The sequence below is a fragment of the Podarcis pityusensis genome, assembly GCF_964106645.2.
Source record: "Podarcis pityusensis genome assembly, chromosome: 2".
Classification (NCBI taxonomy): Eukaryota; Metazoa; Chordata; class Lepidosauria; order Squamata; family Lacertidae; genus Podarcis; species Podarcis pityusensis.
Window position 1 is genome coordinate 32,792,126 of NC_138029.1, and position 14,431 is coordinate 32,806,556.

General features: G+C 44.0%; 3 protein-coding genes across 6 annotated transcripts in view; 2 read left to right on the plus strand and 1 right to left on the minus strand.

The window, feature by feature from the left end:
• Positions 1-3,747, minus strand: part of LOC308470558 (uncharacterized protein) — a 34,545-nt gene extending 30,798 nt beyond the window's left edge. For all 4 annotated transcript variants that reach the window (XR_013982476.1, XR_013982477.1, XR_013982478.1 and 1 more), the window contains exon 1: positions 867-3,747. Coding sequence is in view for 1 of the 4 variants with exons in the window: in XM_080993989.1 (XP_080850115.1) it covers positions 867-1,726 (860 nt within the window). In the remaining 3 variants the exon portion in view is untranslated. The remainder of the gene's footprint in view (positions 1-866) is intronic.
• Positions 1-14,431, plus strand: part of LOC308470554 (ankyrin repeat domain-containing protein 40-like) — an 82,102-nt gene that overhangs the window by 7,576 nt on the left and 60,095 nt on the right. The window lies entirely within an intron of this gene.
• Positions 517-5,644, plus strand: TOB1 (transducer of ERBB2, 1). Its single transcript, XM_080994011.1, has 2 exons — positions 517-758; positions 3,754-5,644. Exon 2 carries the CDS (start codon positions 3,898-3,900, stop codon positions 4,894-4,896), a length of 999 nt encoding a protein of 332 aa, XP_080850137.1. The 5' UTR covers positions 517-758; positions 3,754-3,897; the 3' UTR covers positions 4,897-5,644.

A 14,431-nucleotide genomic window follows, 5' to 3' on the forward strand; every position in this document is an offset into this window, starting at 1 on the left:
TGAGGACGACGGCAGAAGGGAGAAAAGAAAAGGCGAGGCGTAACTCAGACCTCGAATGCAATGCAGAGCTACGTCACTGCCGAAATATTAAACAGAATAGAACAACTGGGCGGGGAGGGGGAAATGTGTGTCGCAAAGTGAAACCTACAGCAGAGAGACATGGGGAGGGCACTCTTAGTCTGGGGGTTGGGAGTGATCTGTGAGTCCACCTGGAGAAGGGAAAAGGGCAACGATAGGAACCCTCTGCTGGGGGGAGAGCGAAGACAAGGGGAGGGGGAAGTGGGAATGTGATGGGACCGAGGGGTTAGGAGTAGGTGGGGGAACAGAGGCGGGTGGGGACTGTGCCTTATTGGCAAGCCCAATGCCCCAATCAGGAGCAGCGCCCGGGACAGGGGACGGCCGATTGGTAGGTTGGTGGGTGGGGCCAGAGAGAGCTGTGGGCGGAGAGTGGGTGGGCGTAGCCACACGGGATGAAGGGGCGGGGCAAGGGAAGGCATATATAGAGGAGCGGCGAGCGCTCGGGCGCTACAAGAAGGCGTCTAGCAGCTGCTGAGGCGGAGCGCGCTGTCTCTCTCGTCCCGGGGTGTGAGAAGCGCCATCCTCCCTTTTTCTCCCCCCACCCTTTCCTAGCGCTCTTCCTGGGGTTATGGGGCTTCGGTACTGAGCTCCTCCCGCCTTTCCTTCAACCCCAACCCCCGGGACTGCCACCGGGATTTGTTTGCACTATTCACATCACCTTCTTCCCCCACTCACCCCGGGTGAGTATCTCTCCCTCCCTCCTTCCTTCCGTGTGGGGCGAGCGGTGGGGAGCTGCTGCTTCTGTCAAGACCCGGCTGTGAGGGAGGAGGTGGAGGTCGGCGACTTGCCATAGGCCGGCGGGGCTTGGAGGGACGACAGCGGCCGAGAAGATAGATTCGGGGGGGGGGGGTGGAGGAGGGCGGCTTACCGCACCCTCGCCTGGTCGCCCAGCCCCATAGAGCAGGGCCGGCGGTGTGCGTGAGGGGTGGCGGTGGGGGGCTTTTGTGCCAGCGCCTCTGGAGGAGGAGAGACTGAAGAGTTGGCGCAGCTCGACTGGGAGGAGGGGAGTATTGGGGGGGGGGGGAGAGGCTGGGGGAGCCTTCGTGGGGCCGCCCCACGGAGGTCGGCGAAGGGGGCGTCGGACCAGGGCTGGCTGGCTGGCGTTGCTGGTGCGGAGGCAGAGGGAGGGTGTTGGCAGAAGGGCTGACAGGGCAGCGCCGGCTGAGGGTGTTGACACAGCCCTGCAGAGGGAGGCGGGGAAGCGAGCGAGAGGCGCTGGCAGGCGCAGCCCCTCCGAGGCAGCGGCTGGGGAAAGGGGGCTGGCGGGGGGGGGGCGTCGGTGGCACAAGGCAGCCTCGTACAGCAACCGTGTGTCTCTGGAAGGGGGGGAGGATTCGGGTGCCAAGTGTGTGTGGGGGGGTTGTTGTTGGTTGGCACAGCTTTTCTCCCCCCACCCCACCCCCCAATCCCGCCGTGGCTGGGGAGGGAGAGGCTGCTTAGGTTGTCTGGCACAGCCCCGCCTCTGGGGGCGGGGGGAGGAGGCGGGGGAGGAGGCAGAAGTGTTGGGACGGCCCTCTTGAAGGTTGGCGGGGGAGGGAGGGGAGGCGCAAGTGTAGTTGGCACAGCCTGTTCGGGGAGGGGAGTGCAGTTGGGGTGGGGGTGGGGGTGGGGAGAAGGGGGTCGGCATAATCCCACCCAGAAGAGACATTGTTTGGGGGGTGATGGGGATTCAGTGCATTGGCAGCAGTCTTAAGATGGATGTGGTTGTTGTGAGGCTGTGGTGGCAAGGGCTGAGAGAGAGAATGTAGATTATAGTATGGTGCTGAGAGAAACACACCAGCTATAACTGGAGGGGGGGCCCTTTGGGCAGGGAGCCTGTCTTTACAGAGTAGAGATCCAGACAATACCAGGTCAGAATGGGAGAGCGATTATAAGGCGATAAGTTCCTACATATGTTCGATCAGGTTGAAAACTCACTTTTAAAGGTAGTGGTTGCCCTTCTGGCTCAAAATCTTGTTCCTAGCACAAGGAGATGAGAGGGAAGGCCACTGGGAGTGACACAGTGGAGAACTGGGCCTGGCTTGACCAGGGGAGAGAGGACTTGGCCAATCATCTTGCTTTTCATAGAAAGCACTTTTTCTCCTGCTGCTGGAGCTCCAAGAGCTGTGAGCAGAAATCTAATGAGACCCAACTGCCTGGTTATGTAACGCCCATATACCCCGCTTAAAAGTTCCACCTTTTCCCCTCTTGTCTCCAATTCCTTGACTAACGTAATTAACATATATAATTAATTTTAAAAGGTTCTTTTTTAAAAGCTAGAAAACATTTGAACTGTTGCAGGTTGTTTTGTTTAATCAGGTCTTTGTGCCAGGGAAAGGATGCCAATTTAATTTCTGTTCTTCTTGAAAGGGTAATATATTTCCTATGTGCAGGGGTGGTTAAACAGATGGATTAATAAATCATTTTGTATGTTTGATGTAGCTAGTCCAATCAGATCATCTGTACTTTTATATGTTGCATTTGTAAATATCTTCTGTTTGCCCTTGATCTTTCATTATCCCCACCCAGTGCTGATCCAGCAATCGTTTAAAGGTCGCCTTATCGTACAGCTGGTAGTTCTCTTATCATGTAAAGAGGGCAAAAGGAAAGGGAAATGTCTTTAAAAGCTGGGTTAACCTCTGAAAGCTAATTATTTAGGGCAAGGAAATAGAATCTACTCATTATGAGTGCATTTTTGCTTTCTAGCTTATGAACTTACTAGATTTCAAAACTACTGTTGCGATGCAATGCAGTGCAGTTGAAAAACAATGTTAATGAGTAAACATAACTTTATTAAATTTTGTAGTAACTTTTTAAAGATAGAAACCTTGTCTTTACAGGCTTTTAATCTGAGCAGTATGATTTTTCAGTAGTATGTTAATGTTATTGATTTAGCATTGTATTTTGTATTACAATTTATTATTAACTCTATAGAGCTGCTACATTGATTTCATTATAAACGAGAATACCATCTATGTAAGGAATTTGGCTAACAGCTTTTTCAATTTTCCCAGTACACTGAAGATTTTAATACATTCTCTTTATAGTGTAATGTATTCATAATTAAAAATTGGTTGTCTGGTAAGGATGGACTTCTTACTTGATACCTCATAATGAACTTCATGTGTGACTATTGTAATAAAATTATAATTCTGGAATTTTATGTAGATTTTTTTTTTTAAGTATCAAAATATAGGAATTACTTCTCTTTTCTTTGAGCTCAAGCAATTTTGAAATTCTACCAGTATTGAAAACTACATGTTACACTTCAAACTAAGAGTTTTATAGCCTCAAAATGAGGAATTCCTTTTTAGTCTATTAGCATTATTTTCAAATATCTTAATGTTATGGCTGGCTTCTGTCAGTCACCAAACTATAGGTGGTAGCAGAAACATTTACAGGACAACTACCACTGTTTAGTTTATGTCCTAGACTCTTGCTCTTCTCTCCACATTACTTAAGTACCTGAGCTGCAAACTCAGAACTTGAAATGCATCCATGGTGATCTTGCATTTGTTCTCTGTGTATTTAATCTGCTTAGCTTTTAAGTTGCATATACAGTGCCAGTGTGTTGCAAATGTCTGTAGTTGGGAAATATAACCTATTTTAGGGAAAGTGTGATGCTAAAATAAGAGGCCTAGTTGACTTGCTTGTGCACTTTCCTTATTTGGATCTTTGCTTTTGTTTTTCTTAAAGGAACAACACTACACAAGGTGAAGAATAATAATCTTCTAGAATCAGCACTTTGAACAAATTTTTGCTTTCCTGTGGTATTTTGAACATTTCTCCCATTCTTTGTGGTTTGAAACGGAGACTTTGTAATTCTGTGTTGTAGCAGCTATGCAGCTTGAAATACAAGTAGCACTCAATTTCATTATTTCGTATTTGTACAATAAGCTTCCCAGACGACGTGTGAACATTTTTGGTGAAGAGCTGGAAAGACTACTCAAGAAGAAGTATGAAGGGCATTGGTATCCGGAAAAGCCATACAAAGGATCAGGGTTTAGATGTATACATGTAGGGGAGAAAGTGGACCCAGTTATTGAACAAGCATCCAAAGAGAGTGGTTTGGACATTGATGATGTTCGTGGCAACCTGCCTCAGGATCTTAGTGTCTGGATTGACCCGTTTGAAGTTTCATACCAAATTGGTGAAAAGGGACCAGTGAAAGTGCTTTATGTGGATGATTCCAATGAAAATGGATGTGAATTGGATAAGGAAATCAAGAATAGCTTTAACCCAGAGGCCCAGGTGTTCATGCCAATTAGTGACCCAGCATCTTCTGTCTCGAGTTCTCCTTCGCCTCCCTTTGGTCACTCTGCTACTGTGAGCCCAACCTTCATGCCCCGTTCCACCCAGCCTTTAACGTTCACCACTGCCACATTTGCTGCCACCAAGTTTGGCTCAACCAAAATGAAGAACAGCAGCCGCACCAACAAGGTCGCCCGCACTTCTCCCACTAACCTTGGCTTAAATGTCAACGATCTGCTGAAACAGAAAGCTCTTTCCTCCTCCATGCACTCTCTCTATGGTCTTGGCCTAGGTAGCCAGCAGGTTCCACAACAGCAGCAACCACCACAACAGCAGCAGAAAACGTCTGCTCTTTCTCCTAATGCAAAGGAGTTCATTTTCCCCAATGTACAGGGCCAAGGTAGTACAAACAACCTATTCCCTGGCGACAGTCCCCTTAACCTTAGCCCTCTCCAGTACAGTAATGCCTTTGATATGTTTGCGGCCTATGGAGGTCTAAATGAGAAGTCTTTTGTGGATGGCTTGAATTTCAGCTTAAATAGCATGCAGTACTCTAACCAGCAATTCCAGCCTGTTATGGCTAACTAAAACAAAATACAAATCATATTGTACAAGTTGAAATGCACGTACCCAAGGGTGTATCTTTTCCACCTCTTGAGTTTTTTTAAAAAAGCTTGTAGTATGAATACATTCAAGCTTGGTTAGATAAGGACAACATGCATCATTTTTTCATTTGCCAACCAAGCACAAAGTTATTTTTTACTGACTGTACATTAAATATACTCGAGATATGGCCTCTTACAGTATTTAAGATATAGCAAGGACATGGCTGATTTTTTATATATATAAAAAATTGGCACTAATAAGTGGGTTTATTGGTCTTTTCTAATTGTATAATTTAATTTAGTACAAAGTTTGTAAAATATCAGAGTATATATTGTTTCTACAACATGGTATTGCATTTTTATCTTTTTACTACAGTGATCTGTGACAACTGCAGCAGCTTCATGTTGTATTTTTTTTACTGAAATTATAAAATTCATCTTAAAAAACATCAATTCTAAAAAGTGTGCAAAATATTCCTTAAGCGGTGGAATTCAAATTGTATGGAATACTTTTTTCCAAGAAAGAAACACAAATTGTATTTTCTGTTAAAAAGTTTAAAGATTTTTTGCTATATATTATGGAAAAAAATGTAATCGTAAATATTAATTTTGTACCTACATTGTGCAATACTTGAAAAAGGTATAAAAGTATTTTGAGTCAGTGTCTTATGTTAAAGAGAGGGACTGAAATAGTTTATATTAAGTTTGTATTAAAATTCTTTAAAATTCAACTGGTGTTGTGGATTTTTTAAATGGTCAAATAACATTGCAGTGTTAATGCTGGGTAGCAGCCTTTATTAACATGGATCTTATAATATAAAGCAGTCTGCTGTGTTGATGCAAGCTGATAATTTTCTGTGCTACTTACTATTCTAACACAGTGTGCTGTTGTATTAAGTTTATACTTCATCAACTAATTTTCATCCTAAAGCTCTTCCTATATGACTCCCCTTTCCATACTGCAATCAGTTAGCGTTAAAACATTTATTCCTAAACAGTGAAAGCTCTATATTATTTAATGCTGGATTTCTGAGAATAGTTTATTAAATCTATAGAGAACTGGGGAGGGGTTATAATGAAACTCATGTGAATCCAATCAGTTTTTTTAAATCTTGTGTTAAACTTTAGAGCTCAGAAAGCTACCTGAAAACATGCTTTTTAAGGAAAACCAGTTCTATAAATATATTTCACCATTGTTTGATCCATTCTGTTCTGATAAATATTGCAAGATAGAAATTGTAAAATATCATTTAATGGGTATTTGAAGAAACACACTCCCGCACTCCTTCCCTACCCCAAATAATAAGAAAAGGTGGTTTGTAGAGGCTAGTGAAATTTACACAGGCAGCTTAACACATAAAGTTAGTTCTGCAGAATTTCTCTGGAGCCTGTTTGAAAAGTAAAATATGGAGCAAGATAGCAGCTGTGGTTTTCCAAAGCCTGACAACTAATTTGACTGACATTTTCTTGCCCCATATTGTCATTCTTGCATTACACAATTCAGGGTCAGTTTTGTAGTATGTGTATATATAATTAAGTTCTGGTGTTCTGCAGGCTCCATTGAGATAAATGCCTTGAGTCATCACTGCTCCTGGTTTTAAGTTGGGATGGGGGTGGGTGTTTCCAAGTTCTTGGAACAGAATCAAGCATGCTGCTTAGCACCATTGTACACTTTGTTTTGGGGAGGCTGGAATCAGGCTGTGGAGGAAAAGAAGGCCAGCAAGAGTAGGAAGACTGAATCCTGACATAGATTTTACTTTCTGTGTGTGCTAAAGTTCAATAGCTGTAATAGGGCTTGGGATTTTTGTCCCTTTATCACTCCTCCTATCTGGTCCGCTTGTATCGACCTCAGGATCTGCTTCACCTTGGCATCCAGCAAATAGTACTGAATGTGTAAAGCAACTTTGTCAGATCAGATCTGGCATAGCATTGTCTACTTTCACAGGGCATAGCTTTCACACAAGAATCTTCCAAATCCTGCTACCAGAGATTATGCTGCATATGCCATGGATGAAGCTGTGGCCATCTTCCTGTGTGATAATTATGTGCCTTTCTGCACTCCCATTAAGCTGCTCCCATTTGCCCACTAAAAGCAACACGGTCATATAAATGATGGAGCTCTCTGTTAGCATTTAAATTATTAACTGAACAATGCCGTTATTGTTCAATTGAAGTTAATGTCCCAGGAATTAAGGTCAGACTCCTTTCAATTTGCCATATAGCACCAAGATCACTATCAGCTTAGCAAACTTCCATGACACAAATAATGACACGATTGGATAATGTGTTCATATAATCAAGGTACAAGATATGCACATGCAGCCTAGTTGAGCTAACACAAAAGTAGGGTTGAATTGCATCTTTTGGAGTAGGTTATTTTTTTATTCACCCTCTTAAAACTGAAGGCATTGTTCTAACTGATGTACTTAATTCTGTCCAGATCCATACCATACATTTATAGCACATGACAGTTCCCAGGATTTTTCAGGGCAAACCATTTCTCCCCCAGAGCTACAGTTCCCAGCACCTTAAACAAACTACAAGTCCCAGGATTCTTTGAAGTTTTGTGCTTTAAATGTACATTGGAGGTAGTGTGGATCTGGTTGGAAGAAAGACTGCAGATAAGGATGGGCAGTTTTGATGAATGCCTTTATTTTTCTCCTAAAGACGAACCCTTGGTGTATTATTTATGGCTGCAAAGTGGTCTAGAAATCCTTTAATAAATAAATGCTCAAATAAAAAAGAAAAGGTTTGAGTATTTAGGGCTTGCATTGTGAGTTTATTGTAGGTCAATGCAGAATTGAAGTGTGACTAATCACGAAGACACTATGATGATTACATATTAGATTCAACATAGGTACTACTAGGTTTTATGTTTTTGCTTAGGAAGAAATGCAGGGTTTCTGCTTAACCCAAGTAAGGTTCAGAGTAGTAGTAGTAGGAGGATTTATAGTCTGCTTATATACCACAATGGCTTGTAAGTGATTTACAACTATAAAATCAATACATAATTAAAATACACAAAAACAGTTCCATTGGAATGTTAGAGGAGATGTGTGTCAGGCAAGTTCCTTTTCCTCATTTTCTTTTGTCATTTGTGCAGTTGCATTAGTGTGTGTGTGTCCTTGCAATGTTATGCAATTGCACATTATTCAGATATTTTTCAGTTGGACCCATGACTTCTGGGCAAAATCTTTTCCAATATAGGTAGAAAATAAAATTAGGCTGAAATCAGGACCAGCCAATGCAATGTCAAGTTGGCCACTGCTGTTTGAACTTGAAGGATGTGCTCATAATTTGGCATCAAATAATAATTTGGAATCCAATAGAGAAGTGGAACATGCCTTCCTTAGCCTACACGTATTGTATCAGGAAAGTACTGTATAGTACTGTTGATTTCATCAGGACTTGATTTGTAATATGTTTCCACTTAATGCATTTGAGAACTTATGTCAAAATGTACTCTGTGCACCAGAAAGTGCTCACTTTTGAGATGGGAAATGTCAAATTGAATCATGCATTGCAAAATTATGCGACTTACCTGACCAGATTACTAAATCAAATGTCACTGTGGCTGCAAGTCCTGAATCTAATTACATTGCCTATGAGGTGGAACACTGCTGTATCCCTGTAATTTTTAAACAATGGCCTCATCTCATGAACAGTCTGCATTTCTCTCTCTGTGCATATTGTATCATTGGCAGAAAATAATACAGTGGTACCTCGCAAGACGAAAAACTCGCAAGACGAAAGAGTTTTTCGTTTTTTGAGTTGCTTCGCAAGACGAATTTCCCTATGGGCTTGCTTTGCAAGACGAAAAACGAAAACGTCTTGCAAGTTTGTTTCCTTTTTCTTAAAACCGTTAATACCCAGGGTGACTTCGAGGAGCAACTCATAGCACGCGGTGTGGTAGCCTTTTTTGAGGTTTTTGAAGACTTTGGTGATTTTGAAGACTTTGGGAAACCGTGCTTCGCAAGACGAAAAATTCGCAAGACGAAAAAACTCGCAGAACGAATTAATTTCGTCTTGCGAGACACCACTGTAATAATGTGCTTACTAATTTTGTGTTATATCAATCTCAATGTAATCTCAGGACTGCAGTCTTAAGCACACTGATCATGGACAGGGAGCAAATCCCACTGAACTCAAAGACAAGCTCAGGATTGTGCAGTATACGGCTGAGTTTCTCTTACAGCCTCCATCACTGCCATTTGGCTCTGAAATGTAGTTACGAAGATTAGTGGGAGAGAAATTGTAACTTGTGTTTCAAAAACTGTATAGCAGTACAGAGTATTTGGCTACTTAGGCTGCGCATGCATCATCTCTGACACTGCTCAAAGTAAGCAGGTCACTTTTTTGTACATACAGTGGTACCTCGGGTTACATACACTTCAGGTTACATACGCTTCAGGCTACAGACTCCGCTAACCCAGAAATAGTGCTTCAGGTTAAGAACTTTGCTTCAGGATGAGAACAGAAATCATGCTCCGGCGGTGCGGCAACAGCAGGAGGCCCCATTAGCTAAAGTGGTGCTTCAGGTTAAGAACAGTTTCAGGTTAAGTACGGACCTCCGGAACGAATTAAGTACTTAACCCGAGGTACCACTGTAATTGCATTTTATAGGTTTTTAGCAAGCTGTTTTAAAACAGAATCTTAGAATGGTAGAGTTGGAATGGGACCATGAGAGCCATCTAGTCCAGCCCCCTGCAATGCAGGAACCTTTTGCCCAACATGGGGCTTGAACCCATGACCCTGAGATTAAGAGTCTCATGCTCTACAGACTGAGCTTAAAATAGGTTTGTAAAAGGGTAGATCAGCCACGTGACTTCTAGCATGACTTGAGTCTAGTGTATAAAATATATTTCCTCTTACAGGAAAGTGTCAGCTTTTGACCTGATGTGCTTTCAAGATACATGTTAGAAATATATTTCCTCCACATTTTATTTTCTATGTAGTTACCAGCCCAAACTTTTTCGGGTGAAAGCACACACATGCAAAATTGACAGGCAGAGATACGCCAAAACTGAAGAAGGGCAAATCATTCACTGTCTCAATTGCCTAACCCAGATCTGTGGCCCTTGAGCTGCATGCAGTCTGCAGTTTCCTCCAGGTCTGCCCTTGGCTTTCTAGATTGTTGTTGTTGTTTAGTCGTTTAGTCGTGCCCGACTCTTCATGACCCCATGGACCAGAGCACGCCAGGCACTCCTGTCTCCCACTGCCTCCCGCAGTTTGGTCAGACTCATGTTTGTAGCTTCAAGAACACTGTCCAACCATCTCGTCCTCCATCGTCCCCTTCTGCTTGTGCCCTCCATCTTTCCCAACATCAGGGTCTTTTCCAGGGAGTCTTCTCTTCTCATGAGGTGGCCAAAGTATTGGGGCCTCAGCTTCAGGATATGTCCTTCCAGTGAGCACTCAGGGCTGATTTCCTTCAGAATGGATAGGTTTGATCGTCTTGCAGTCCATGGGACTCTCAAGAGTCTCCTCCAGCACCATAATTCAAAAGCATCCATTCTTCAGCAATCAGCCTTCTTTATGGTCCAGCTCTCACTTCTGTACATCACTACTGGGAAAACCATAGCTTTAACCATACGGACCTTTGTTGGCATGGTGATGTCTCTGCTTTTTAAGATACTGTCTAGGTGGCTTTCTAGATGCTACAAGCCTATTTTTGCCCTCAGGCTTCAGTTTCTTTTAGCCTCGTGTGTTTTTCCCAAGAAAAAGCAAACTTGAGCTGAACTGAGAGAAGGAAGGAGAGGGCTGAGGTTACAGTGGCCTGGCTGGTTTATACAGCGCCAGTGCATTGTGATTATGAATTCTGGGTACATGGCGGCAGCTCCAGGGAAGATGGTGATTTCTAAATCGAAGCAGAAATCATTCTGTGTGGTGTGTGGGTGTATGTGTGTTAAAAAAAGGGAGGGTTTGTTGTTCGTGTGTGTGAGGAACTACCTACCTGATCCCTACATTCTAAGCATAAGCAGAAATTGGTGGTAATGGTAAAAAAAAAAAAGGACACCATGCTATTCCCACCATAACTCCCCCCCAATTCTTTACTCAGAGCAAGCACTTCTGTGCAGCCATTCCCTTCCTTGTTCCAGAAAATGAGAGAGAAAATAAGTGGATCCACCCACCTTTGACCCTGGATTTGCCTTCCATCAGGTGAAGTCCCTGACTGATGCTTCCTGTAGGTCAACAGCCCTTCAAAGTTCTGTACCCTTGGTGTAGTCAGTAAAATAATACAGGTAAAGGTAAAGGGACCCCTGACCACTAGGTCCAGTCGTGGCCGACTGGTGTTGGGGCGCTCATCTCACTTTACTGGCCGAGGGAGCCGGCGTACAGCTTCCGGGTCATGTGGCCAGCATGACTAAGCTGCTACTGGCAAACCAGAGCAGCGCACGGAAACGCCGTTTACCTTCCCGCTGGAGCGGTACCTATTTATCTACTTGCACTTTGACGTGCTTTTGAACTGCTAGGTTGGCAGGAGCAGGGACCGAGCAACGGGAGCTCACCCCATCACGGGCATTTGAACCGCTGACCTTCTGATCAGCAAGTCCTAGGCTCTGTGGTTTAACTCACAGCGCCACCCGCGTCCCTAAAATAACATAGACACAGGCTTATTTCTTGGAAGAGGGGCACCCACCATGTTGTGCCTTTTCTCACATTCTAGTCAACAGCACTTACGTGTTCCACAGCCCTAAAAGGGGTACAAAAATCTGATGGTCAATACAGTACCAGGACTGCCAGGTGCCAGCAGGCTTATGTGATTCCATCCCCCTCCCCCTCCTATCCACTTCTCTCTCATCTCCACTCTAAAAGCCTCATTCGCTTATTTTTGCCACCGCACTGGCACATTCTGTCCCTTCTCCCCGCCATGCTCTGCATGCACACCTTCACCTGCCGTGAACTGTGTGCCACCATCTGTTGTGCGCAGAACCGCTGCCACCCTTGCTCTGCTCCACAATTTGAATTTCCTGCCAGTGCTGGTGTGAAGTTGAAATGCCAAAGGGAAGTTCTTCCTCTGACTCTGGTCACCGTCATGGCCCTCAGAGGAGCCACACCTTGAGACTGTGGGCCCTATCTGAGTTTTTGGCTGCTATTGCCTGCTGCTACCTCTGCACATCTGCTGGCGTGTACGGGGAATGTGGCTATCCCAATTAGCAGTTTTGCACTCTTTGTGCATTAACTGAAACATCAAAATAGCTGACTTCTGTACTAGCCAGTGGTGCTTTGGAAACAAGGACAGCTAGTTTATGTAGTATCTGTTTGCACATAATACGTGATCAGGTTGGTTTTAGAACTCTGTACTGTTCTATAATGTTTGAATAAGAAATACCTCAGAGTTTGTATGTCTCGTTTGGAAACCGATGAAGCAAACTGTCTGGTTCAGCACTCTCCCCCCCCCTTTTTTTTTGGTCATCAGCAAGCTGATTTAAATTGAATGAACAATGTTGACTGCATTCCTCTCGTGAGTAGCATTAAAAAAAATAATTGCTAAACTGTAAAATCCTGCTGAAGTGATTGTTCCAGAAAAGTGTAGTGGTGGCTGGGCATAGTCAAACAGACTGTGTTCCTGTGGCTTTTTGCCCTGTTGGCTTTATATATTAGTGGAGAAAGCTTGCTGCACAGAAGTGAGGGGGGGCATTTAGCAGGATAAAGCACACTGCCCTCAGTATTCTCAGACATTTACCTCACAGATAAAGCATGATCAGTGTGCAGAGCTGAGAACAGTTGTAAAATATTTTTAGAAAAATCTTGGCATGCAGCAACGCAGAGTTACAGACCCTTTTACCCCCCATCTCTCTGCCCTTGTTTTGTTACTTTCAGATTTGACCCAACAGGCTCTGTTTTGATTGGATTTGTGTAGCTGACTTTGAAAAACCAAGCTTCAGATGAATAATCTGATAAACTACTAGGCTGACCTCATTTGTAGAATGCAGGCCCCCATAGGAAAACATGCCCTGTCTCTTACAACAAGGGGCCTCAATCTCAAGGTCTTGCCGAACCTCTTCCAGGTTCATTGAGCACCAAGGGGCAGTCCATAAAATATATGCCCTTTATTATGTATGTGTAGTAGATTTGTGGAAAAGACATGACTGGGCAATGGTTAAAATAGGACCAAGCATGAGAAGACGATCTTTCTTTCTTTCTTCCTCTTAAAAGGATAACTTTCTTTTTGGACGGTCCCAAAATGCTGGCCTGTTTATAGGACATACAGTACACAGAATATGAGAATAACAGCATCCTTTCTCTGCTCTGTTTCCAACACCACAGCAAGGTGCTATGAGGACAGGTGCAGGAAGGACAGAGAGAAGCTTTAGGAAAGGCAGTGCTGTTGTGAATGGGAGTTGTAGTCCAACACTTGGAAAGCATCATGTTGGGTATTCGTGCGCTAACCAGTACACCACCCTGACCAACCTCACTATTCTTTCACCATCAGCTCAGCCTGATAAATTGGGTTTGATGTCATGTAATGCTGTTCTTTCTTGTTCTCTGTGTTTTGGATCAAGACAGCTGCCAAGGTTTTGGGCATGTCTATGGACTCTATTTGTGGGATGTGGCTATGGGCTTTTTGGGGGGGAGGGGGGAGGACTTTGTGGGGGGGGCAGAACTGACGTGATTGTTCAGTTAGTTAAATATTTCTATTGTTTTACTTGATGGGGGGCAGCTGCCCCTCCCTGCCCCCAGCTACTCCCATGGCTATGGTGGCTGTCAAAATTAACACCTGCACCAACAGTTCCCATTTTGCCACTGATAAAAAGTTGGCCATGGATCCACAGAGAGATACTCACAGTGGTGTTTGCATAAATCATTCTGTTTGGCTGCATCCCTGTTGACTCTATGCTTATGCTGTAAATCAGCTCCCTTGGGAATTTGGAGGAGGGTTTTGGAGATAAGACTGTACCTCACTGGGTAGAGGGCACCGTTTTCATGCCAAAGGCCCAATCTCATTCCCTGGCATCTCCAGTTTCAAAAAGTCAGGTAGCTGTTGATAAGAAAGAGGGCTGCTGCCAGCCAGAGTGGGTAATATTGTGTGTGCTAGATGGACTAGCAGTCTGACCTGCTTTACAGTAGCTCCCTTGTGCACCTGAGACTGATGTTCTTAGCCTGCAGATCACGAAGCACTGCAAATCATGACGCAGGATTAGAGTGGAATTACGTTACAGTGAAGCCTTTAAGTGATCTGCTTCATGAATATGGCTGTGGATGTGCGGCTAAGGTGTGCTTTTGGCTGTTTGTTACACAGACTCAAGTTCCACAGTAATTTTGTGGCTCACCTATAGAAATCAAGAGATTCCCCCCCTGAGCATCTTTCCATTTGCCAGAACAAGAGAGCTTGATTTGAGCAGCACATGATTAGGAAGCTCACGTCACACCCACCCACTGAATTTCAAATTGTCTTTTCTGGAAACAACAAGCTGCTCTGGGAATAATCTAGTCCTGGATGACACTGGAGAGTGCCACTCTGGCGTTTTCCTGTCAGAGGCCTTTTAGGCTTTTGTTGGATGCTGCAGACTATTTTC